Raw genomic sequence first — 26,221 nt, forward strand, 5'->3', positions numbered from 1 at the left:
AGTACTGGAGTGGAAATGACCGTTGGACGTCTTCAGAGAAAATGATCAGCATATTGTTGGAGTTTTCAAACAGAAACACATCATGTGTTTAAGTTCATTAAAGGGATCCTCCACTGATTTTACAAATCTGATCTAAAAATCTATATACCATATTCATTTTTAAAATTCAGTTTTAGAGCCTGTGTTCCTCCATCTTGACATCGCATGATTGATGATGTCACACCGCCCCACTTCCTGTAAACATCCCATTGTTTTCTATTGGAGTGAAGCATTCAGCCTGATTTTTAGATCATTTAGCAGCTTTTTAGATTATTTAGCAGCTTTTTCAGTCAAAATGACAATTTGTGCAGCTTTTGGTTGCTCTAAAAAACCAAGAAAAGTTAACGAGGCCGATGTAAACCTCTTTTGTTTACCGAAAGAAGATAGAAACAGTGTGATTGCAGGGGGTGATAGTTCCAACTCTGCGGTTTGGTAGTAGACAATGAAGCAGAGAAGAAGAGTTCTCCTTTGGGGCCTTTACTCTCCCTTAAACAGTACGCTGACACGCTCTGGTGGCTGAAGTAAGGAGTGTATCAGCAAACTTTTGGGTGGGAGTCCTTCTATCCTCAGGGCCCTTTACTTCCCCTCACTTTACTTTCCTGCATTTTGGCGGTGCACTGTTTAAGGGAGAGCAAAGGCCCCTTAGGAGAGAGATGCTTCATTGTCTACTACTACCAAAAGTTTATTGTTGGAGTGAGAACTGTCGCCCCCTTCGGTCACAGATTTTCCAACTGTTTTTATCCTCTTTCGGGAAACAAAATCGGCATCTTCAACTTTTCCTGGTTTTTTAGAGCAACTAAAAGTAGCACAAGTTGTCATTTTGACTAAAAAAAGCTGCTAAATGATCTAAAAAGCTTATAATGATCTAAAAAGCAGGCTGTATGCTTCATTCAAATAGAAAACTATGGAATGTTTAGATGAGTGATGGAGGAACACAGGCTCTAAAACTGTAAAGTAGTCCAAATTTTAAAAGGCAATTAATTGAATATGGTACATGATAATCATAATAATGTGTTTTTTTTTCAAGTACATTTGAAAGATATTAGGCCACATTTGTGGAGGATCCCTTGAATGTTTCCACTTTCTCTGTTTTCTGAAAGGTTGAAAGTCCTGATGTGAACACGTCAATAATCAAAGCTCCTGGAGAGTCAACGTGCGTTGTCGTGACCAACTTAACGGCGTTCACTCGTTACTTTGTAACCATCACTGCTTTCACTGGTTCTTTGGAGCTAGCTGAGGCTGACGGGAAAGCCGTCGGTCCCATTGTTTTCCAAACCCTGGAGGAAGGTGAATTGGCGACTCCGTCTGTCTCACACACTCTGTAGAATGATTACTTCACTCCTGACTGATCTCCTCTCTGCACTCAGAGCCTAAAGACCCTCCTAAGAATGTAAACGTCTCTGTTATCCCTGAGGAAGTGAACGTAGTGAGGGTGACCTTTAACCCACCAGAGGAGCCCAATGGGAACATAACGGCGTACTACGTGTACGTGTACGAGAAGGATTGGCTGGTGAAAAACATCAGCCTCAACGTCATAAAAACAAAGCACGACACACTGACGGCTGTGATTGATGGCCTGAAAGGAGGACACACGTATAACATACAGGTAACAACACATTAAATTATCAAAACCATGGAAATTGTACTTAATTACAATTGTAGAGTATTTATAAATTAAATTGTTAATGAAAACAACCTGTGAGATATAATTGTAATTGCAGGTCATATTTTCACCGGTGTTTATTTGTCTGTTAGCAGGACATCAAAAGTACTTTAACGGATTTTGACAACATTTTAACCAAAGACAGACCTTAAACAACCTGTGTCCAACTCAAGGCCAGGGGGCACATCTGGCCCTTTGGAGCATCCAATTAGGCCCACAGGAGGAAGTAAAAATGAACATGAATCATTGTGTGAATGAAACTCAACAAAATGATTGCAGTCATTTTTACTGTTGAAAACAGAATCTTTACATTTTCCTGAAATTTCTACATAACATTTTCCTTAATTTATCAGAAATGTGGGTAAAACTTTAGTTTAGGCAACACCTATAAACCATTAATTAGTTGCATATTAACATTAGTAACATATTGGCTCTTAATTAGTCATCATTAAGTACTTGTTGATGCCTTATTAAGTAATTAATAATGCTTTATTCTTATTAATGCCTTATTATACACTTAATGGCAGTCTCGCAGTCCAAACAAGGTTAGGGTTAGGATTAGGGTTAACTTTAACTCTAATCCTAACCCTAGCATATTGAGATCGTAATTCATATACAAAAACTTCCCTACTTACTACTAATAAGTAATAATTTTGAGGGAAAACTCTTAGTTAAAGGGTTACTGGTTGTATAATAAGGCCATGCGGAATAAGGCATTAATAAGTGCTTAATAATGACTAATTAAGAGTCAATATGTTACTAATTTGCATGCTCATAAGCAACTCATTAATGGTTAATATGTGTTCCCTAAACTAAAATGTTACAGAAATGTGTCACAAAATCTATAAAATTTAAAGTGAAAATCTTGTTGGGGCTGATATCTGTTGCTTAGTGCTTGGATATTGTCGGTTTTTTAGATATTTTGTATTTCATGTATATGTAGAAGTGCAAACTAGGGTACAATAATGTTCAATTACTCGTTTTCCTGCATAAAATATGTGGCCCTCTTGATCAAACTGCTCTGTATTTGGCCCCTAAACTAAGATGAGTTGGACACCCTTGGCTTAGGCCATGTGATATGAGGAAAATACGGACTATTGCGTTGCTTAGCTTCCTTAAATAAACTGCTCTCCACGCACTCACATTTGATCTGTGCACTCGGTCGTATTTTTCCACATGCTCGCTGTGTTTTCTCAGAGGTTGATATGTCATGGACCAATTTGTAGGATTTTGGAAAAAAATTGTACTTAGAACAATTCGAGATTAAAAATGACCATCATGTGATATAAGTGTGGGAAAACTTCAAGCCCTGGGAAAAATATGCAGTTTCTTTGAATTTGTGTATTTGGAGGGACTGAGATATCTACAACTGAATGCGGGTCGAATTGGCAGCTTTAAAGGGCCAGATTTGGGCCCCAGGCCTTGAGTGTAACACATGTCGTTGAAAACAATGTGTTTTAAATGCATAAATATTCAGAGGAAAATGTTAAAAAACAAGACAGTTAAAGAGTGCTGTTGTGCTGTTGTGCCCAAATATCAGCACTAGCGTGATTTGGTCATAGGCATTTGCCTTTTTTGATTTATTTATGTTTACTATATATTATAGTATATTGTACAAGTTTGCCTTTTCTTATTTCCTGTTTTAATTTAGTAGTATTTTGCTTCTATGTCTTAAATCATAATTTGGGCATTAAAATAATTTGTGTTCATGTACAATATAAATCCTGTATATCAATGATCTTATTTTATATATTGACTGATGTATATCGCTTATCGGCTTTTTAAAACAGCGGCATCGACTCCAAGAAATCCTGTATCGGCCTGGCTCTATCATGTTATTGAATATATACTTGAATTTATTCCAGGCTTGGTCATTGTCATTATTTAAATTATTTTTTGTAATTGAGATTTTAATTGCATTAAAGTACATTCCTCTTTCACTTGAACGACTCTGGTCTAGTAATGATGCTGAATGTATCAGTAGTATAAGTTCAGGACTAATAAGATGTACTGATGTTTTTTCTCTTCCTGTTTTCTCCATTTGTTTGTAGATTTCAGCAAAGAACGGGGCCGGTAGGAGCCCCCCCAGCCCCCACGTAGAGATCACAACAGGAATCAAAGGTAGGAGCCGCTTTCCTGTGTGTGTGTGTGTGTGTGTGTGTGTGTGTGCGTGTGCGTGTTACAAAGTGAGAGATACATTCAGCATCATTACAAGACCGGAGTCGTTCAGGTGAAAGAGGAATGTACTTTGATGTTATTATGTGTGAATGTACATTACTTTGTGTGTGTGTGTGTGTGTGTGTGTGTGTCTTTTTCAGCCCCTGCCAAGCCCACCCTCAGACCCCAGGCAATGCTGAGCCATGGCGGGGTTGCCATGGTAACCCACAGGACTATCACCATCCGCATGCCTGCCTGTTTCTATAGTGACGACAACGGACCAATCACAAAAATCCAGGTCATCGTCTCCGAGTCGGGGGGTATGACTTTTAAAAATAAGAAAAACAAAAACATTGACATCCATCACTTTAAGTTGAATACACATGGTCAAGGTTATGGTTCATATTTGAAGCCGAGCGTTAAGTCATGTGTTTTACAATTATGTCACTTTTACCAAAGCTTTAGAAAAGCTTCAGGTTTGAAACAGGAGCCAGTGGGTTGAATGTCAGGAAGGATGTAGCTCAGTCTTTCTCAAGCGTTCTCTCGCCTCCTGTCACAGTGAAGGATATGGAGAACTTGACCAACTGGAAGAGTGCCTTCTCCCATCACCCTGCTCCCTACCTGACCGACGCCGGCTTTCCCAACCCACCGTGTCTTCTCCGGGACATCGTCAGAGCTGTGCCCTCATACAGCACCCCTCCTATCAAACACTCCACACGAGACGCCTACGTCATCGGCAATGACAACAACTGTTTGGGCGAGAATGCCACTGATCATTTCTGCAACGGGCCTCTGAAAGCAAACACAGTCTACGTGTGAGCACACCACACATTCAAACACTTATTGAGGGCATTGTACAGAACCAGAATACACCGAGTCCAAGACTAAGACCAGGGTTGGGCTCAATTACAATTTTTAATTACAATTACGGCTTCAAATATCCATGTTCAATTACAACTCAGTTACATTCACGAGAAAGTGTAGACCATGAGAGACTTGTTCATCAAAAATGTTATGTTTTCAAAAATAAATGTTTTTCTGATGCAATTGTTTTTTATATTTTTATGCTAGTGAAAAACCAATAAACAATAAATGGTTATGAGGCAAAGAGCCAAGCTACAGTGGCCTCATGTAAAGGATTTTCAATATTCACGAGTAGTGAAATAACCCAAAGTTGGGGAACAAAATAAAAATGAATAAGTTGCATAAAGAAAAAATATTCTATATCCCAGTAAAGAGTATCCTTTATACTATCAATTAAAACAGTAATCAGATTTTTTCTTACATTCTTGCATGCAGTTATGGACCAATGAAATAGTTCTGATTTCAAGAGCATGTCACCCAAGAACCAGTGCATACATGTGACTAATCAGTAGTGATGTGAACAGTTTATGTGCATAACTCAAAGCTGATCAAATCACAGGGAGCTGAGGCATATGCTAAGTTCTTTACTGAAGGCCCAAACATGTTCCAGACCCAAACCCACACTAACTTTTTTACTATTTTGAGGAGCTGACATGTCCTCCAGATTTTTGTATATTCTCAGAGAGTAGGTGGAGCTGTATTACTATACCAAATTTCAGTTTCTTATGTGGTGTAATTGCTGAAAATGTGTTGAAGTGACATGGAATGACTCATTAATAAAGCTAAAGAATAGAGCCAATACCTTCAAATGTAAAATGTGCTAATGATGAATGTTTTCAGGCCTAATTTTATTGAATCAGGTCTGGGATTTTTTCTACGTTAACAGATTTAAGTTCAGAGCCACTAACATCAACGGTCAGTACACAGACTCTGAATACTCGGATCATATCAGAACTGCAGGTATTCGCACAAAGGATGACTTGTTTACCTTTCAAACCTCAAAGCATAATTAAGCCTAAAAATATTTGATGCTGCCTCTCTTATGTTTTTACGCAGTCAACGGGCTATTGACCAGAAAGCAAAAGATCCTCCTGGGTGTTCTTCTCTCCTTGTTTCTTGCTGCGTTAATCATCATCATCATCTGCGTATCGGTCAAGTAAGATGGCAAAGAGAGATCTCACACATTTAATGTAACCCTTCTATTATCCTTGGGGTCAATTTGACCCCATTCAATGTTTATCATTTAGGAAATAATAGTTGACTTTTCCTAATCTGATGGGTACAATTGGTTAAGCATATTTCAACGTGTTGAACACACATTGCTAGCATTGGTGTTCCTCTGTGGTCAATTTGACCACAAGCTCTTTAAGCTGAGTGAAACTGGTCTGTCTGACCCATGTGTGGTCTTAAATCCCCACACCTGCATGATACTTTTGAGTTGATACATGACATGGGGGGGGGCTATATTGTCATCTGAAGTAGTAAATTAATATGCTTATGAGAGGCAATGGTGGGGGGTCACCAACATCAATCAATATGGTTCATTCTGTGAGAGTCACTCTAAAATGAAAAGTTATACCTGATGGTGGCACTGCAGGAAAGGTCATCTCATCACCACAACCAACAGAATTCATAATCTTGTGGTCATTAATGTTTTCAGTAAATGTTAGAAGATTTGGATGAAAATTATTCAAGATAAATTAATTCTAATGTAAAAGTTTGGCCTGATAGTGGTGCTACAGAACAGGTCAAGGTTTCATTATCACAATGTTATTGTTATTTATGTATTCAAGCAATAAACAAAGTGTCAACACTTTTCTAAAAATCACTTCCTAGAGGCAAATATTCCTGCAGTTAGATTGACACCAAGGGTAAAATGTTTTTGTAATATTTGAGGATAATAGGAGGGTTAAGTCATGTTGCTACTGTTACACAAAGTTTATTATAAAAACTGTCTCTAGGTTTCATCAGCGCAAGAAAGAGGGCGGGACTTATTCTCCCAGAGAGGCCGAGATCATTGAGACCAAGTGTAAGCTGGATCAGCTGATCGCAGTGGCAGATCTGGAGCTGAAACAGGAAAAACTCAACCGGTAAGTCGGTCTGTTTTAACATTTAAAAGCAACACACATGGACGCTCTGCTGCTGATGCACTCACCACTTTACTCAGGCTTTATTTAGCTTCCCCCAGACCAGATTTTAAATCTGTGTCAACGGTCCAAAAACACATCTCTGTCCCTGTGAAGCCCTGTGAGCCTAAGCATCATTTAGTGAGGAAGAGTATGTGTGAAATATGGAAGCAACACAACCAGGCTCCATCTTTATAATTCATCATCAGTCGCTACGCTGCACAAGTCTTCTTGTTTTTCTTTAACAATCTATGTCTTAAATTTTGCATCAAACTCTTCCTTTTTTTAAATTCTTTGCACAAACAGTTGATATGAAAATGTGTGTGGCAAACTGGATTTTAATGAGATTGGAAACAATTGAAGGTAAAAGCGACATTGAGTGAATCAGGACTAACTGTTGAGTAAAGAACAGGTATTGATTAATCGTACATCATTTATTTAGGGCACTTTAGGCTTTAATATCATAGCTTCATAGAGTGGGAGCTGACAGAGATTTAAATAACATCTTGCATCCATTGTCAAACCTCCAACAATGATTGAGTTGTCCTGTTGGCGTGTTCAATTGGGATGTTCCCTGAATTACACCCCCTAAAACCAGTTTAAATTACATAATGGAGTACATCAACCACTTTGGTACTAAATACTTTAGTTTTATAGTCTGATCACAGAAATAGTGTCTTTAGCGTTTCACTTAGTGTGAAATTCACTAAAGAACGGCCTAAAGGTGGTGCTACTTTGTAGTTTAAAGTCACACTTCGAGTACAGCGATTAAACTTTGTAGGAATATTGTTTTGACCTCACTTTTAAAAAATCTGTCGTTTTTTGGTGTTTAACCCATTTAAGAACGGCCAGAGTATTTGGCAACAAAGTGGTTGATGTTCTACATTATGTAATTTAAACTGGTTTTGAAGGGGTTAATTAAAGAAGTGCCCCCGACAAAACGCACCAACAGGACAACTTAAATGGATTCTTCACTGTTAAATCTTCTTATGAGAAGATCTATTCCTAACAAAATTCATTATGATGCACCATATTAATTTCATTAACTTTTAAAAATGGGACTACTTTACAGTCACAACTGTTTTTATCCTCTTTGGGTGAACAAAAGCGGGTTATATTGACATCTTTAACATTTCATGGTTTTTTAGAGCAACCAAAAGCATCACAAATTGTCATTTTGTCTGAAAAAGCTGCTAAATGACCTAAAAAGCAGGCTGAACGCAGCAGTTGGGCAGTGTGAAATCATTAGTCATGTGATTTCAAGATGGAAGAACACAGTGTAGGGAAACAGAGGTTTTAATATTTGAAAATATTAATAAACGTTCATTATGCCAGAGGTGCCATCTAGAATTTAGTTTGTGTTCTAGATCACTAACTAATAAGTTCACGTTTGGTGGGTTCTTGGTGCTGATTAGAGGTCTAATAGTCTTATTGTTAATAAAAACACAGCCTGTTACAGTATGTACATTTTATTTTACAGATGACTACTAACAAAAATTACAAGCATGATGATAATAATAAGCAATTTCACAATTATTGACAGGTTATTATTGACTCACTGTTATCACACAATTTATACATTTCTACACCAGTATGAGGTATGTGTACATTCTGAGTGGTAGATGTGAGGTATGTCATAGTTTTATATGGACCTTTTTAACACTATATGAGGGAGTGAGAAAAAGAAAGTATCTATTTGTACAGTTGTCGTACAACCAACCCCCGGTGCTATTGGTATGGTTGCTGAAGTACAAGGATGTAGCGTCTTCGGGTTAGGGTTAGGTTTAGTCTTAGTCACGTGACCTAAACTGGCCAATGACTGACCTATCACATGACCTAAACTTGCCAAATAGGGGCGCTGCGTTCGGATAGAATGTCGGTATATTGATACGGCAACCGTAATGAAATTAATAAAACTTAACAAAAAATAAATTTAGTGACTATGAACTTAGATTTTTGATGAAGCGATTTCATTCGATTAGAAGCCACCTTCCAGCAAGAGTTGTGTGTGTGGGCAGTTTACCCTCCACAAACAGGCTTCATCAAAAACAGTTTCCCTCCTTCCTGTACGGGCTTGCTGGATACTATCTCGGTAATAAAGAAAAAAAAAGTTGGTCGTAACGAAGTGCCCTAAGGCCAGCTCTTTGACCACAGGGAAGACTGTCATTTCTCAAAAATCTGCCTAAACTGTCAAACTGAAAAATTTCTCTCTGCTCTCAACTGAAGACAAAGCAACAAGAGCAAAGGAACAGGAGAGAGAGGTGAAGAAACAAAGTCAATTTATAGGCAGGCCTAGATTTGATTTGATTGGTTTATATCCCAGTCAAAATGTAATTCTGATTGGTTAGCAAAGGAGGCGGGTGTTTTAACTTTACTGTGAAAGAGACAAAATGGCAGATGTGGGTGCGTCTATGTACTATGTGCACATCACAATTTATATTGTTTGTAAAATCACATCACAATTTTTTCATTCAAATCATTTAGACTATTTTAAAGTTATTTACCAATAAAACAAACCAATTCACTTACTTAAAATCATCGTCCTAAATGGAAAAAAAGGAATAAAAGATCATTTAAAACAAGGTAATTTTCAAATATTTTTTTTAATTGTATGTAAGCAATTTATCAAACTGGTTCCAAGTACAATTAACATCAAACAAAAGGGTTGACATGTTCTTATAGTCACACAGTCTTTTTACTTTGTTTAACTAAAGTAATGTAGCATTAGCATTAGCAACACTTGCTACATAACGAGGCAGCATATCAGTCTACTGATTTCTATTTGTTATTGAGGTAACACTCATATTAATAAAATCCTACTTTAAGCAGTGTTTGAACGCCTCATTTCACACAGTTTAGACAATAATATCCTTTACAAGATAAAACGTTACTGCTTTGGTTACATTAGGCCTAGGTGATATGGACCAGTATTCATATTTCTGTATTTTTCCTCAAAATGGCACATGGTGATATAAACCATTTATTTTTTATCAATAGTTTTACAAGAAAAAACAATAATGGGTCAAAGTCAGTGGAGCCACAAAGACCCTTTTATTAATCACTAGCAGCACAATAACAACATTTTGTGTCACTTTTGACTCTTTCCTTCATTAATGCTGAAATGTGATTAAATTATGTAGTGTTGCTTTTTCAGGGCAGCTCTGAGTTGCTGAAAGTCGTTTTTAAAGTAAATCACATTCAGGACACTGTCTCTTTAAGAATGCCTCAGCATCAGCTCTGCTACACAGAGTTAGAGAAGAAAAACACATGCAGTGTTAGTTTTTACACGAGTAAACTAACACTATAACGCACACACACACAGCAATGTAAACAGTGAACAAAACTGGGTAGAAAGAATGTCTACAAATTGGTGCTTTTGTGTGAGGTATCGTTAGAGATAGCTCGTCAAGACCCGCCTTACGTTGCTTTTGATTTCATAATTTTTGTGTGATGCCTGCCGTGGTTGCTTAGATTTAGGCACCAGGAGACATGGATTGGTCTGGGATTGGTTATCTTGGTCAGTCAATCAGAGTTACTCGAGCTACGGCAAGCCGCGAGTACCAAAGTTCATTTTCACAAAAAAATATGAATAGAGTATTGGCAGTATGGGCAAATACAAGCATGATAAATGTCAAGTGTGGTGTGAGAATGCATCAAATTGTGTGACTGTCACACTCAAAGGGGTGGCTTGGCAGCTCTGACGTTAGATTCACTTTTCTGTGTTTAATATGTGTACTGTTATCTGTGACAAGTCACAGGTATGTCTCTGACATAGTTTAAATTAATACTTAAAACTTTATACACTTCATAACGCAATAAAGACATAAAAGAAACTCTTTGATCAATCCAAGAAAAATGGATGGTTCTAAACATCTTCCCTGTAAATGTTTTAAATTGGTAATTAAAGCATTTATGCCAAAAAGACACAATAGAACACGTTCCTTGAAATGAAACAGTTAAAGTTGAAATTACATGTTTTGAATTCATGAACACAGTTCTGTCTTTGGAGCATCAAATGGCGTTTGGTTTTATTTTATTTCTTTGGATTTTACAACTAATTTTGGTTGTAAATTGTCTCTGAGTCTAGAATGCTCAAATCAACCTTTGTGGCTCTGCTGGAATGTGTTTTCTGAAAGTGGGAGGATCCGGTGAATCCGCTGCAGGATGGTTAAATGATGGCTTGGATTAAAAGAAAAGTTTTGTCCTCTGCTCCTCTTTCCCGTGTCTGTTTTATTCATAAAAGTGTAATTAAATTCCAATTGTGCAAGAAATGTTTCTTTACCGCCTGGGCATCTCCAGCTGAGTCCCCTACAACAGTCTCTAAAACTGTAAAGTACTCCCATCTTTAAAAGGAAATTAAATTAGTATGGTGCATAATAATGAGTTTTGTTAGGTATAGATCTACTAATAAGTACATTTCAAAGATTTTAGCGCTCAAAGCTTTTGTACTCAAGATGTAATTTAAACTTGAATTAGCTCCTAGACCTAGGAATTACCTTTTGTCCTGATGTGAAAATAGTAATTTTATAAAACTATTTTCTGCATAATTGTGGAGATGTAACACTTGTGAAAATAGACTTCAGCTCAAAACAGTTGAAGCTTTGTGAAAATCCTCCCTGTGTAGCATCTAAGGCACACTGTCACCCACACAGTGATGAGACACAAAGCAAACACTAAAACGAGGTGGAAAAAAGTGTTATTATGAACAAAAAGTGGATGTTGCATCAGTCAGCCTGTTCTCTGTTCTGTGTAAACATGATTTCTCTCTAATTAAACCCTCACTTTGCTCTTTTTCTTTAGTTCTTGATATCTTTTAGTATGAAGAAATGATTGATATGTTTTTACTTTCAACCATTTAGAAATATTGATTTGCTTTTTGGGCCGACATCTATCCCTTTACTTCTTCCCATGCAATAACACATTTCCTCTGCTTTGGCACACTGTCTTTGTGCTTCTTTCTCTCATTATGCAGCTTTCTTTCACCAGGTATTCTTCCTTTTTCTTTAGACGGAAAGAGATTTATGTTATACAGTAAGTTTTTAGATTTTGTGTGCTTTTTTTGTGCATGTTGTCTTATTATGCTTTGAATAAAGCAGCATGTGTGTGTTTATGACTCATGCTTATTTCACCCATCCATGCTGTTTTTGTGGAGTGACAAGTGAACGGATCAGACGTCACTGTTTTACCTACACGTTCCTTATTTTTCACTGAAGGAGATCGCAGAGCTTTGTTTTGCTGACACTTGTCTACTTAAGATCATTTTTAATTTGTTTACCTACTCATTATTTTCAAAATTCCTGGGAAGGCTTGGCTGTCTTAGAGGAAATAAACACTAAGCTTTATCGATGGAAGGGGATCTTTGAAGCAACAAGTGAAGAAACGTTTACAGGGAAAAGATAGAAAAAAAACGAAGCCTCTGATCTTCACGTATTCCTTCAGAATGAGCTGCAAAAAATGTGAGATCAACACATATTTGAACAGAATCGAGTCACAGTGTTTGGATAAAACAGGGATTGATGTGAAGTTTTTAGTGAAATGTAATAAATCTCACATGCAAAGATTAGCCATAATATTATGATCGTCTGCCTCACTGTGTAGTATGCGTTAAGACTTTAAAGTTGTACGTACAAAAGAAACACCAAAGAAAGAAATAGATTCTATATCAAAAGTTCATCCCATAAATAAGTATTCCATAGAAATCTTTCTGACAGAATATATAATATAAAAACAGATATGGACAAACAGTCAGGGCATTTGTGCAGCGAAAAAAGGTAAATTGTACTTTGTGGAAGGATGTTCATGTGTTTCAGAAGACTCTTTTCTCAGCAAATATGCAAACAATTAAACATTGTCTACAGCAGGGGTCACCAAGATGGTGCCCGCGGGCATCAGGTAGCCTGCATGTACATGTGAGGTGGCGAGAGCTGTTCTGGTGCCCTCGTCTCCAAAGAGCTCCATCTAAAATCTGATTTACTCGCCAGGCTTCAAACCCACATTGATAAATACAGGTGACAGATGTAGAACCTTAGTACATACTTAGTTACATACTGTTGCACTTTCTAAGTTTTTGTATTAAATTAACCCTCTTTTAATGAAAAAAAAGAAACTGAAACATTGTGACAGTTGTTTTCAGGTGCCACAGATTTGTAAATGGTTTGTGATAAGATGTTTTTTTTTTTTTTTGTGGATTTTCAAAAAATATTACATAATGGTTATTTATACAAACATTTTAATGATTTAAATTTTTTAGTCACTAATAAAATAGAAATATGATGATTTCCTATGAAATGTGATAAAAAATAAAACAATTGCATCAATTAGGAGAAATAAAGTGTTGCATGGTGAAACTGTAAGTGAAAATGTGAAAAAGTAGTATTTAATAAGTGTTTTTTAGCCCACTATTTACTAGCTTTAAAGTCGCTCACAGTTTCAGAAAGGTTGGTGACCCCTGGTCTGCAGTATTTTGGTGCTGCGGGGGCAAGTGGGGCACCTTTTTCATTTGTTCACTCTTATCTTCATCATAACGGAGCAGAGGGATGTATCATGTTATACCGACAGCATGCTCTCGTTCTTTTCTGTCCTGTCCTCCCTTAACATTTACCCTTGCTATATAAATAAAGTTGAAGTTCTGCAGTAGAAATGTATTTATTTTATTTTTGCAGGACAAAAACATGTAAAGCTGTCAGGAAAATGTTGCTCTACTTAAAGGGGCGGATTCACTAAGATCTGAAATAAAGGGTAGTAAACCAGGTGCATCACTAAATCGTTGGTGGTGGTGTTTCCTCACCTGCTGTGGGGAATTCACTAAGTGCATATAGACGTGGTTTAGACTACCCTACTTAAATGAACATTTTACTTGTTCAACGTGGATACGTGAGTGCACAGAAGCACACAATGACATTTGAGGAAGTTAAATTGGAGACAGATGGACTTTTCTGTCTGCTGCACAAACATTTAATAATGTAGAAAACAAAATAAACAAATAAAAATGCTGTTTGAATAACTTTAAAACTTAATATTATTTCTTCCCCCTAATGTATTGTCTGCTCCGTCAGGTCCTGTAGCTTTGCTCTCATCAGTCCATGATAAACAGGAGCAGCTTTGGACACAAACCGTCCTATTGATCTGTTGATGCCACTGATCTGAGTTACTGGAGCAACAGAAATCAGTCTGTAGCACTTGAAGATGACCTACTGAGCATCATCCAGCAGGTCTGGGGCCTCATTTATAAATGCTGCACACGTAAGAAAGAGAGCATACGCCACTTATAAGCAACGTTTGAGACTTATGAAAAAAAACCTGGCGAGATAATGTGCACACCTCCACAGCAGCTCTGACCCTGCCGTACGCTAAAAATCATGAAAAATGGGAAACTCCGACCCCAACAGGAGAAGAATGAAATTAAAGACAGCTCTGTGAAATTTATACATTTGTGTGAAATAATCAAAAATTGCACATTTCACAATACATATCATATATGAAGGATATATTTGCCAAAAACAAAGGAAGAAAAAAATATACTGATGCCCCAGAGCCTACAAATACAGTTTTATAATAATGATAATAATAATAATTGTAATAAAAATCACATGATCATTGCGCAAAACTGCTTATCCATCGGCTGCAACACCTGTAACTGTTATGAAAAGGAACGCACACACATTGTGTAAAGACGCACAGTGGCTTATCTGGCACTGCTGTAGGACGAGGCGCACAGGATACTCCAGAGGGGGCGGATCTTCAGAGACCAGCAAGAAATTGCTTTTATGTCTGATCATTTCATTTTGACCACAGTCACAGTCTGATGAGGCAACGCGATCTGCCTTTCTATCATTCGTAATCAGCACTGTGTCACCTCGTTTTCCTCCTTGATCCACTGCAAAATTTGTATTTGTAAATATTCATTAAGGGCATTCACCAGACCTTTTATGGGCACCGTATGGGCGGAGTAAGGTGTTTCCTCACGTGCGACAACTTTCCAAGTTGATTGTGATTTAAAACGGAAACAGGCGTGGGACGAGCGTGCACAGCCGTTTATAAGTCTTAGGCACACTTTTACAAATGAGACCCCTGAGCTCCTGAGTAGCGCTGTGTCACCACACTCTCATATGTGAACCTTGTTTTTTTGCTGCATAAATACTAATCAGTGACATATTGGCATTTTACTGTGATGCAAGGATGTGGCTCCAACTTGCCACTCCAACAAATGCACTCCGTGCTTTTGGTGGAAAGCCCTATGTGTGTGAGTTTGCACCTGCCTGTCAGTCGTACTATTTTCGGCGCAGAAACAGTCAACGCAAACAGTTCCAGGTTTGATTAAATACATTGCGCCCACTACATACATTTTTTTGCATTTCAGCCTCCCATTTTTTGCTCCCTTAGGTGATCTGCCTACATTTCATATTCATTAGAGAGAAATGCGCAAAATAGATTGTGGGCGCATTGTGATGCGCTCAAGATGTGCAGTCATGATTCCCTCAGGTTTGTAACCCGCGTGTAAAGTGACGTTTGCAAACATTTTTATACCCCTAAACCTTTAGTGAATCCACCCCATGGTGTTAACCTAAAAACCATGTGGTAAAAAAATAAATAAATAAATAAAAAGTGTGGTATCCTGTTCATTCTCTTGTTCATTTTGTTTTATTTCTATGTTTTGTATGTGTGTGATCCTGTCTTGTGTTCCTTGTGCCCATCGGTTTGTTTTTTTGTGTTAATTTGGTTTTCTTTTAACTAGTCTTGTTCTGAGCAGTTATTCTGAGTGGAGTTTATTTTGTCTTTTTTTGTTTTCTTTTTTTTTGCACTATTGTCTGCCAAATTCATGAAAAGGCTCCAACATGAGCTTTGCTTATTTAGTCATTGTGTTTATTATAAATAAACAAAATGTTTATGTATTGTGTGCTTTTTCCAGACTGCTGAGCTACAGGAAGTCGTTAAAGTAAGTCATACTGGAATATTAAAGTATAACTACACACACACACACACACACAGTAACCTCTTTGTATCTATATCTAACTAAACCCAAATAAATCTTTAATAAGAGTCCAATCTAAATGTCCTCATCGTCTCCCACTGCCAGGCCTGTCAACAAGAAGTCTTTTCTGCAGCACGTGGAGGATCTGTGTGCCAACGACAACGCCAAGTTCCAGGAGGAGTTTTCTGCAAGTGTTGAGAATGTTTTAAGAATTAGAAGAAAAAAAATATGCCAATAGTTTGTAAACAAGCAGAAGCATGAAGAAGAAAATGAAGCCAACAGGACAGAATAAAATTTAACTTCTGATAAAGGGGAAATAAAATCTGTGTGGAGAAAAACTTTTACTATTTTTCTGTATTTGTTTTTAGAGTTTTAAAGTTTCCCCAGCCAATACTTATCTATTTTTTAAAGTTTGTTTGTTTGTTTGTTTAGGAACTTCCAAAGCTGCTGCAGGACTTGGCCACATCTGATGCTGACTTGCCTTGGAACAAATCCAAAAACCGTTTCCCAAACATCAAACCATGTGTGTATCGTTTCAGATGATTACACCGTGTTAAAGCTGTCACTTTAATGGCAATCTTTACTAAATGTTTCTCCTCTTTCTGTGTTTATAGACAATAATAACAGAGTGAAACTCTTGTCAGAGCCAGGAACGGTGGGCTCAGATTACATCAATGCCAGCTTTGTTTCAGTGAGTGTCTGCGATTAGAGATGGACGGAATAATGAAGGAGAACGAGAGCATGGAAAGATGTTTGATATTTGTGATAGTTACCACAATAACGATCTACTAGTGTTCACATTTAGAGTACATGTACTCAGTTTGGGTTTACTAGTACACAAGTAGACTTTACTAGTAGAGCAAAAAGTGTCACTAGTTAGCATCATATGCTAATAAGGGGGCGGGGAAAGTAAATACATGCTTGCTATAGCCCCATTTCATGTGACGTATGCATACTAAAATAGGTGTGCGCGCAGGCTTGATGCAAAACAATCGGAGAACTGCATAGTACTAGCATCGGCACACGATTGAAACACTTGTTTTTGTAGAAAAACAACACAATGCCATTGTGTTGCGTTGTTTATTACACATATAGGAGTAACAAAAGTCCAGGACTTAAATTTTACAACATACCGGCTGGTGGGCACCCTTTTCAGAAGAACAGACAAGACTTTTTGCTATCAAACAGAGGCAGACAGCTGACTTATTTGAACACACACACGAAGAAAGAGCGATGAAACATTCTGGATAAAGTAAAAATCAGCCGGTTCATGATAGAAATAAACAGCATAAAGTTGCTAAATAACCACGTTACATTTGTTCAGACGCGATTGTGTCAACGTAATCGCTGCTGAGCCGATGGTGCACAGGAGCGGAGGGAGCGCTTTTTCAGACTGGATCCAGTAAAAAGTGACCATAAAAGCTGTAAATGGACTGATGTGCAGACGTGGGACAGTGAGGAGAAGACTTATTGTGTAGATGGACACTCATCCGTTGAAACTGATCAGAATACGCAGAAATACACAGAAACCTTCGTTAACAGGAGTACAGCAGCCAGCCTACCTGCCTGTTCAGAACAAGTAGTTTTAAGCATCTAGAGACTTAATGCTTTTAGGTTTTCTTTCATATACTGTATACACTGGGTTTTTCTATCAGATATGTATAAATGTCTGACCATTGAACATCGGGCCAGGAGCGCACATTGAATGACCACTTGTTTTCAGGAATGCTGCATGGGTCCCGAAATCGTTCACCTGTACTTAAAGTGAGCTTTCTTAAAAAAGCAGCCGCATTCTCAGGTGACAAGCTTTCTACATACTATGAACTATTTTCAAGCCTTAACAACAGTTCATTCATTGCCATTTTTAAATCACCACATATGTAAACATGGGTTCTGTACCGCTTATGCGCGCGCACGTTAGTCTCGTGTCTCATGTTTGTCCACATTGAAATGGGTCAATCGGCTTTTAAAAATGTTCCAACCAATCAGGAAGCAGGATTTGGTTCTAATCCCTCCTACTTAATTTATATTAGGTCTACTAGTACTACTAGTGAGTGTTTTGGATTTACTAGTACTACTAGTAGGCTAAAAACAGTTGACTAGTACTAATAGTGAGATATTTTGAATGTACTACTAAACAAAAACTGTTAGGGTTAGTGCACAAAACTTTATTTAGCAGTTTTTGTGCACTAGTGCGCGAGTAGAGCTTACTGTACTAGTAAAGCAAAATCATCTACTGGCAGGCAATTTTGTGTCACTAGTAGAACTAGTAGAAGTAAAATACATTACTAGTAAAAAAAACTACTAGTAACACAAAATTGCCTAGTAGTAGACAATTTTACTTCACTAGTAAGAAGTACTCTCAAACTAGTGCGCCAAGCAACATTTTGCTTACTACTAAACTAATAGTAGACTACTAAACATACTCTACTAGTACTACTAAAGTACTATTTTACTAGTACTACTAAACATATTCTACTAGTACTACTAACATATTCTACTAGTACTACTAAACATATTCTACTAGTACTGCTAAAGTACTATTTTACTAGTACTACTAAACATATTCTACTAGTACTACTAACATATTCTACTAGTACTATTAAACATATTCTACTAGTACTACTAACATATTCTACTAGTACTATTAAACATATTCTACTAGTACTACTAAACATATTCTACTAGTACTAGTACTACTAAACATATTCTACTAGTATTACTAAACATATTCTACTAGTATTACTAAAGTACTATTCTACTAGTATTACTAAACATATTCTACGAGTACGACTAGTAGTAGTACTAGCAGAATTTGTTTTGTCTTCTCCTTGTAAAAAATGTTATGTTACTAGTTGTAGTAGACTTAAAAAATGTTACTCGTAGTACTAGTTGGCCTACATTTTTTTTCTCCGCCCCCTTACGAGCATATAATGCCTACTAGTAGTACTAGTGACTCATTTCAAATAAATACAAACAGATAAATACAGACAGGCTGTGGTTAGACATAATTACAGATAAATATGGACACACTGACCAATGAGAGTAAGAGTTAGAAAACAGAGAGAAAGGCCAACAGACAAAACATAACTCAAAGACAAAGATAGAGGAAGGAAGGAAGGAAGGAAGGAAGGAAGGAAGGAAGGAAAGAGAGAAGTGTTAAAGAAGGAAATACACAAAGGTAGATGTGGGAGACAAATGAAGAAGATGGCAGACTAAGTGTTTGACACACAGACGCAGGTAAACAGATGGATGAGTTGTTTTTCTCTCTCTGCAGGGCTACTTGTGTCCTAATGAGTTCATCGCCACCCAGGGCCCCCTCCCTGGCACCGTGGCTGACTTTTGGAGAATGATCTGGGAAACAGGAACTCACACCATTGCCATGCTCACGCAGTGTTACGAGAAAGGCAGAGTGCGTGACTACACTCGCGTCCTTATTCAGATCACAAATATATGATTTGGGTCTAACCAGAACGGTCACATATGTTTGTGTGTGTGTATGTGTGCGCCTGTGACATTTCAGATTCGGTGTCACAAGTACTGGCCCGAGGACAATAAGCCGATGTCAGTGTTTAGTGACATTCTCATCTCCAAAGTGTCAGAGGAAGTCCTTCCTGATTGGACAGTGAGGACTCTCAAAGTAGAAAAGGTGATGACCCTAAACACACAGATGAACCATGTGACTAGTACTGACCAAGATAACATTATTAGGAAATGTTTTGCTCCTTTGCAAACCATAAATAACATCATTTTTTCACTCAAATTTTGATATCAGTATGCTGCATAAATTAAGATTATTTAAAATAATAATTATTTCCATATTGATGTTAGACAAACTACATCAAAACCAATTAGATTATTTCTGTACATGTTCTTTACAATGTAATATTAAAAGGCAGAGATGGGTAACTTTTATCAAAGAAGGGCCACAAATTATTAACATTCATGTCAATATTTAGATAATCACCAATCTGAGCCTTAAGACAAAGACAAATAGTTTGTTTGTTTTTGTTGTTGTTGTGTATATGTTTAGAGTCATTTTGTATATTTCTTCTTGTGTTTTGTGTTTTCGTTGTTGTTTTGAACTAATTTAGTATGTTTTGTATATGAAGTAATTTAGGTCATTTTTCTCTTATTTTGTGTGTTTTTGGAGTCATTTTGTATATTTGTTTCCACACTTTGTGTGTTTTTCTTGTCGTTCTGTATATTTTCTGGTAGTTTTTGTTCATTTTGTTGTCGGTTTGTATATTTTTGGAGTCATTTTGTTTATTTTTTGAGTCATTTTGTATATTTGTGTTATATGTATACTTTGTGTTTTCGTTGTTGTTTTGAAGTAATTCAGTATATGTTGTCCTCCCGATTTAAATGAAGTGATTTTGCTTATTTTTCTTTAATTTTGTGTGTTTTTGTAGTTATTTAGTATATTATTGGAGTCATTTTGTATTTATGTTTTTCTCATTTTGTGTGTTTTTGTTGCTGTTTTGGAGTAATTTAGTATATTTGATTCTTTTTTGTATATATGAAGTCAAGTCGTTTCGTTTTCTCTTATTTTGTGTTTTTTTTTTTTTTTGTTTGGTATATTTTTCTCATTTTGTTTGTTTTCCTTGCCCTTGTTGTACATTCCAATGTTAACGTCCTACACATAATGAGGCTGGTCTTTGTAGTTTCCTGGTTGAGTTGTGCGTCCTCCAGCTGTGTGTGTTACATCCTCTCCTCTGTGCAGCATGGACACTACATCTTAGTCCGTCATTTCAACTACACGTCGTGGCCTGAGCACGGCGTTCCTGAGTCGTGCAGCACGCTCATTAAGTTCGTCCGAGCTGTTCGTGCACACAGGCATGACAACAACACCATTGTGGTTCACTGCAGGTAAAAAAAAATCATCCAAACACTGCTTTAACTTCAATCCAAATCAAAACACGTCCATGACATTGTGTTTCCATTAAGCAGCAGACAGCTGTAAAATCAGGGCTGTTCCTCACTGTCTCCTCAGCGCTGGCGTGGGCAGAACGGGTGTTTTTATTGCCATTGATCACCTCATTCAGCACGTCAGAGATCATGACTTTGTGGATGTTTACGGGCTGGTGGCTGAGCTACGCAGTGAGAGGATGTGTATGGTGCAAAATCTGGTAAGTATCGATTGAACTGTGGATGAATAAAAGTTTAACTACTTTTTTTATCAAGCCTCATAAAATTATGGAAGAGTTTTGTTTTAAAGAGATCCTGCACGGTTTTTGTTAAATTAAATGTCATTATTATTAGATCTATGCTTAACAAAACATATTATTATGCACCATAATTATTAACTTTTAAAAATGGGACAACTTTACAGTTTCACATGATTGATGATGTCACACAGCCCCACTGCCCGTAAACATCCCATGGTTTTCTTTTGGAGTGAAGCATTGTCGTACTAAAAAACAGGAAAAGTTAAATATGCTGATGTAAACCTCTTTTGTTTACCCAAAGAGGATAAAATCAGGAGTCAGTTCCAACTCTGCGGTTTGGTAGTAGTCAATGAAGCAGAGAAGAAGAGCTCTCTTAAGGGACATTTACTCACCTTTGAACAATGCGTTGACACGCTCTGGTGGCTGATGTTAAGGGGGTAATCACAAACGGCTGAAGACAAACAAACCCTGAGAATAGAAATAGAATATTTTTAACAGTCCATGATCTAGGAGAGCTCTTCTCTGCCTCATTGTCTACTACCAAACCACAAAGGTGGAACTTTTGCCCGCTGTCACAGATTTATTTCGTGTCACAGCTGCTTTTATCCTCCTTGGGTAAACAAAAGAGGTTTACATTGACATCTTTTCCTGGTATTTCAGAGCAACCAAAGCAGCACAAGTTGTCAATGTGACTGAAAAAGCTGATAAATGATCTAAAAGGCAGGCTGAATGCTTCACGCCAATAGAAAACAATGGGATATTTACAGGCAGTGGTGCGTGTGACATCATCAGTCATGTGATTTCAAGATGGAAGAACACAGGCTCTAAAACTGTAAAGTAGTCCCATTTTTAAAAGGTAATGCTTATGGTGCATAATAATGTGTTTTGTTAGGTGTAGATCTACTAATAATTACATTTACAAAACAGTGGAGGATCATTTTAATAAATAGAAACTGGGTTAATAGAAAGACACTAAGCAGAAATCCATTCCCTGAACAGCATTAATTTGTTTTTGAATAACTTTTATTTTTCTCTTTATTATTTATTTTGTTTCCTTACAGGGGTTGAAAACCAATATTTTCTGAAAAAAAAGAAATTAAATATTTCTAAAAATAATAATAATGTGGAAAACATGGGATTTGGGAAAAAATAATAATAAAAAAATAATAAAATGGATTTTGTAGGTTATCTTTTAATCCAGTGCCAGTTAGCACCAGTTTTAACTTGAAACTTGTTCAACTTCACAGTTTTTTTCCAGATCACCATCTATAGGGTACTTACTAACAAGCTCAGATAATTACATATGAACTCATCTGTTGCATTAATGTATTGGATCTTTGGAAAATCCCATTGTCCCCATATATTTCAATAAAAGTCTATTCTCTTCTCATTACTCAATCCAGGTTGTAAAAACCCTGCCTTGACATTTGACAATCTTTCACAAATCATCTGAACGATTGTGCTGCAGGCAAACTTTGAACAGCCTACAGGCATTTGGGCTTCACTCCCTCATCAGTGCTGTTCTCTGTTTCGATGCAGTGAGCGTGAATCGTAGTTACAGCAGCAGCTCTCTAACGTGTTGTATGTTAGTGCCAAAGACAAATGGATATAAACTGTATAGGTTTTACACTACATATGTCTGCTGTATCTCAGAACTTTAAACTATAGCGTCAGAAGGCAGAGGCAAACGCATGTGAATCGTCTGCTTTTGACGCTACGCTAACAAGCTGGGACGAGGAGACGCTTTCACAGTTTGTAGTGCGTGTGTGTGTGTGTGTTTTCAGGCTCAGTACATCTTTCTGCACCAAAGTACGCTGGAGTTACTGAATAACAAAGGAAACAGTCAGTCCATCTGGTTTGTTAGTTACTCTGCTCTGGAAAAGATGGACTCTCTGGATGCCATGGAGGGTAAGAAGAATCACACCCGAGGAACTAAATGTTGGAGCATTAAGCAGATATCAGTGATATTAACCTTTGTTAAGCTCTACTAGTATCACCTTTGGTAATTAGTAGTACATGTGTATTGGCTTTCAAATATATTCCAACCAATCACAGAGCTAGATTTAGTTAATCCCTCCTACTTCATTTGCATTAGGTCTACTAGTACTGCTAGATAGTATTTTGGCTAAGGATGTCCCGATCTGATCACGTAATCAGAAATCGGACCCGATGACGTGGTTTCAGACTCGATCGGAATCGGACGTTATCTCCCGATCAGGACTCGGATATATATGTATATTTATTATCATTATAGGGGTGGGCGGTATACCAGTTCATACCAAATGCCGGTATTAATTTTCGTTATGATATACATTTTTAATAAACCGCCGTACCAGTATATTGATTACACAACGTTCTGAACGCTACGCTGTACCGTCAGACCTTTTCAATGTTGCACTGTGAAGGTAAACAGTAGCGCTCTGGTTACCATAGTTATGGTGTAAATGGATAAGAAAGCGGCAGAACTAGTAGAACATGATGATACAGAAGAAGAGGAGCCCTGTCTTTTGTTTGGTCAGCAGAACAAGTTAAATGCAGAGCGGAGGTGGAGAGTTAGATCCAAGTTCTCAGATGTGCTCCCATTGTTAGCCTCTCTGGTAACTACCCTGATGCTAGTGTGTGTGTGCACTGCGCACAGATGTTTGAGGGCGTGTTTGTCTGCTCCGCACAAGTGTTTACTTGCTGGTGCATGCGTGTTTGTGCAATTTCCTGTGCACGTGTATGTTTGTGTGTGAGAATAGACCACGTGTCAAACTCATGGCCCGTGGGCCAAATTCGGCCCTTTGGAGCATCCAATTCGGCTTTAGTAGTAGACTAGAAACAGTCTACTAGTGCTGCTAATGAGATTTAGAGTGTACTTCTCAACCGGAAAAAGGTGGAGTGTCTTCTCCAAGTTGGAAATGAGGTCCTGGCCTAGGTGGAGGAGTTCAAGTACCCCAGGGTCTTGTTCACAAGTGAGTGAAGGATGGACAGAAACTGTTGATTTACCAGTTGATCTTGGTTCCTACACTCACATATGATCATGAGCTTTGGGTCATGACCCAAAGACCAAGATCTTGGGGACAAGCAGCCGAAAAGGGTTTCCTACCTAGGGTGGCTGGGCTCTCCATTAGAGATAGGGTGAGAAGTCATCCGGTAGGGGCTTGGAGTAGAGCTGCTGCTGCTCCTCCACATTGAGAAGAGACAGATGAGGTGGCTCTGGCACCTGATTAGGATGCCCCCAGATGCCTGCATGGTGAGAAGTCCAGAAGGAGACCCAGAGAAAGAACCAGGACACACTGGAGAGACTATGTCTCTGGGCTGGTCTGGGAACGCCTCGGGATCCCCCAGGAAGACCTGGATGAAGTGGCCGGGGAGAGTGAAGTCTGGGCCTCCCTGACTATGGATAAGTGGCAGAAGATCAATGGATGGATGGACAGTAGTACTATAATAAACAAGAAATTAGTTCTACTAGTCAAGGTTTTTGATGCAATCATATGCTTGTTGACTTTACTAATAAAGCAAAATCCTCTATTAGTAATCAATTTTGTGTCAGTAGTAGTACTAATAAAGTTATAAGGTTTTTACTTGCAACATTTTAGGTCTACCATCACTACTAGTAATGCAATATTTTCAGTAAGGTCAACTCCCACACTAGTACACTAAAAACCTTAACTAGTACACCAGTTTTTGTTTAATATACTACTAGTACACTTTAAATGTATCTAGTAGTACTAGTAGATAGTTTTTATTCTACTAGTAATACTAGTAAAGCCAAAAGATTCACTAGTAGTAGTACTAGTAGACCTAATGTAAATAAAGTAGGAGGGATTAGAACCAAATCCAGCTCTCTGATTGGTTGGATACTTTCAAAAGCCAATGGTAAGCCTCAATTTATTTCATATATATAGCATGCAGTCAAGTCTACTCCACACTAGTAAACCAGATTTGAGTACTAGTAGAGTTTAATCATGTTTAGTATCACATTAATAATCACCCACATGTTAACTGGACTCACTCAGTTCGTTTTTCTCTTTAATCAGGTGATGTGGAACTGGAATGGGAGGAGACTACGATGTAAAGGAGCGACTGAACCGATGGACGTTTTACTGCACGCGACTCGTGTACGAGTTTGGCTGAGCAGGATGAGAGGTTACAGAAGAAGGAGACTTCGTTGTTCCACTTCAGACTTTGTCCTCTTTTTGAGCGGTCCCACAGAGACCAACACAAGCGACGCCATGAGGTCGGCGTTGGTGACTTTGAACACGGTGATTTCTACATGTCGTGAGATCATTTATTCAGCCAAAAAATGGTCGCTAGCACTTTTTATTTCCTATCTCTTTGTAACTTTGTTTGTTTTAAAGTGTTGTTATTCTTTTATTTAGAGTGAAATAAAAGTCGTTTGGATGTCCCTGATCTGTCCAAACCTTTGTGAGATGTTTTACTGTTTAACTCAATGGACCCAAGCATAACAACTGTGCTTTTAAAATTTGAACTCTCCACAAAATCTAATCATAACTTATTGTGACTCATCGGGGTGGGTGCACTAAAATGTTTTAATTTTTTATTTTAGGGTTTTTTAATTCATGGCCATGGGTTTGATTTTATAACATTTATTTATGTCACAAACATTGGGGGAAAAATATAATCAAAGCCAATCACAGATGGGGATGAAATAAGCACATCAATTATTATTATTATATAGAATACATATGTTTAAGATTTTATGTTGTGTTTTAATATGAAAAACAATATCAATTTAAACATTTTAACAATATATTCTTAATCAGTAATTTTTGTGATAAATAACTAGACCAGTGGTTCCCATCTTCTATTGGCGTGTGGTAATGGGGTCCATTTCCACACGCCACAAATTCCTGGCAACACAAAATAATTTTTGTGTTGTTGCTAGAATTAGTTTTCAATCATGTTTCTTATAATGTGTTAGAATTACGGAGTTATAGCCAGGATTGGAGCACAAAGTGACAAGTTGTGCCGGCTCAGATATTTTCATACTGCATTTTGTTTGAACCAGATTTGTATTTGAAAGTATAGAATAATGTTTTAATATTTTGTGTTGCGTTTTAGTTTGAAAAAGAGTATTTAAACATTTTAAGAAATTTTTTTTAATCAGTTGTTTTTTTATCAATTAATAGATGTTTCTGGTGACCCCATTTAAAATTCCAGGCTACCCCACATTTTTTTGGGATCAGTTCACTGTTTCTGGATCAGTTAGAAAAATGTGTATCATCAT

At 37.5% G+C, this 26,221-nt stretch overlaps 1 protein-coding gene across 6 annotated transcripts in view; it reads left to right on the top strand.

The window, feature by feature from the left end:
- ptprq (protein tyrosine phosphatase receptor type Q) overlaps positions 1-25,383 on the top strand; it is a 91,723-nt gene extending 66,340 nt beyond the window's left edge. For 2 of the 6 annotated variants that reach the window (XM_028450723.1, XM_028450726.1), the window contains 19 exons: positions 1,140-1,326; positions 1,407-1,645; positions 3,754-3,823; positions 4,021-4,179; positions 4,419-4,674; positions 5,610-5,683; positions 5,780-5,879; positions 6,685-6,813; positions 11,836-11,880; positions 15,758-15,784; positions 15,926-16,007; positions 16,253-16,343; positions 16,435-16,511; positions 19,098-19,232; positions 19,344-19,469; positions 20,544-20,689; positions 20,814-20,949; positions 22,773-22,896; positions 25,011-25,383. In XM_028450723.1, coding sequence (XP_028306524.1) covers positions 1,140-1,326; positions 1,407-1,645; positions 3,754-3,823; positions 4,021-4,179; positions 4,419-4,674; positions 5,610-5,683; positions 5,780-5,879; positions 6,685-6,813; positions 11,836-11,880; positions 15,758-15,784; positions 15,926-16,007; positions 16,253-16,343; positions 16,435-16,511; positions 19,098-19,232; positions 19,344-19,469; positions 20,544-20,689; positions 20,814-20,949; positions 22,773-22,896; positions 25,011-25,048 — 2,241 coding nt within the window. In that variant the 3' untranslated portion in view covers positions 25,049-25,383. Of the gene's footprint in view, positions 1-1,139; positions 1,327-1,406; positions 1,646-3,753; positions 3,824-4,020; positions 4,180-4,418; positions 4,675-5,609; positions 5,684-5,779; positions 5,880-6,684; positions 6,814-11,821; positions 11,881-15,757; positions 15,785-15,925; positions 16,008-16,252; positions 16,344-16,434; positions 16,512-17,543; positions 17,619-19,097; positions 19,233-19,343; positions 19,470-20,543; positions 20,690-20,813; positions 20,950-22,772; positions 22,897-25,010 lie in introns of those variants that run through there. The other 4 variants (XM_028450724.1, XM_028450725.1, XM_028450727.1 and 1 more) reach the window with 4 other exon arrangements.
- Positions 25,384-26,221: the final 838 nt, after the last annotated feature.

The sequence above is a fragment of the Gouania willdenowi genome, chromosome 6 (assembly GCF_900634775.1).
Source record: "Gouania willdenowi chromosome 6, fGouWil2.1, whole genome shotgun sequence".
Lineage (NCBI taxonomy): Eukaryota > Metazoa > Chordata > Actinopteri > Blenniiformes > Gobiesocidae > Gouania > Gouania willdenowi.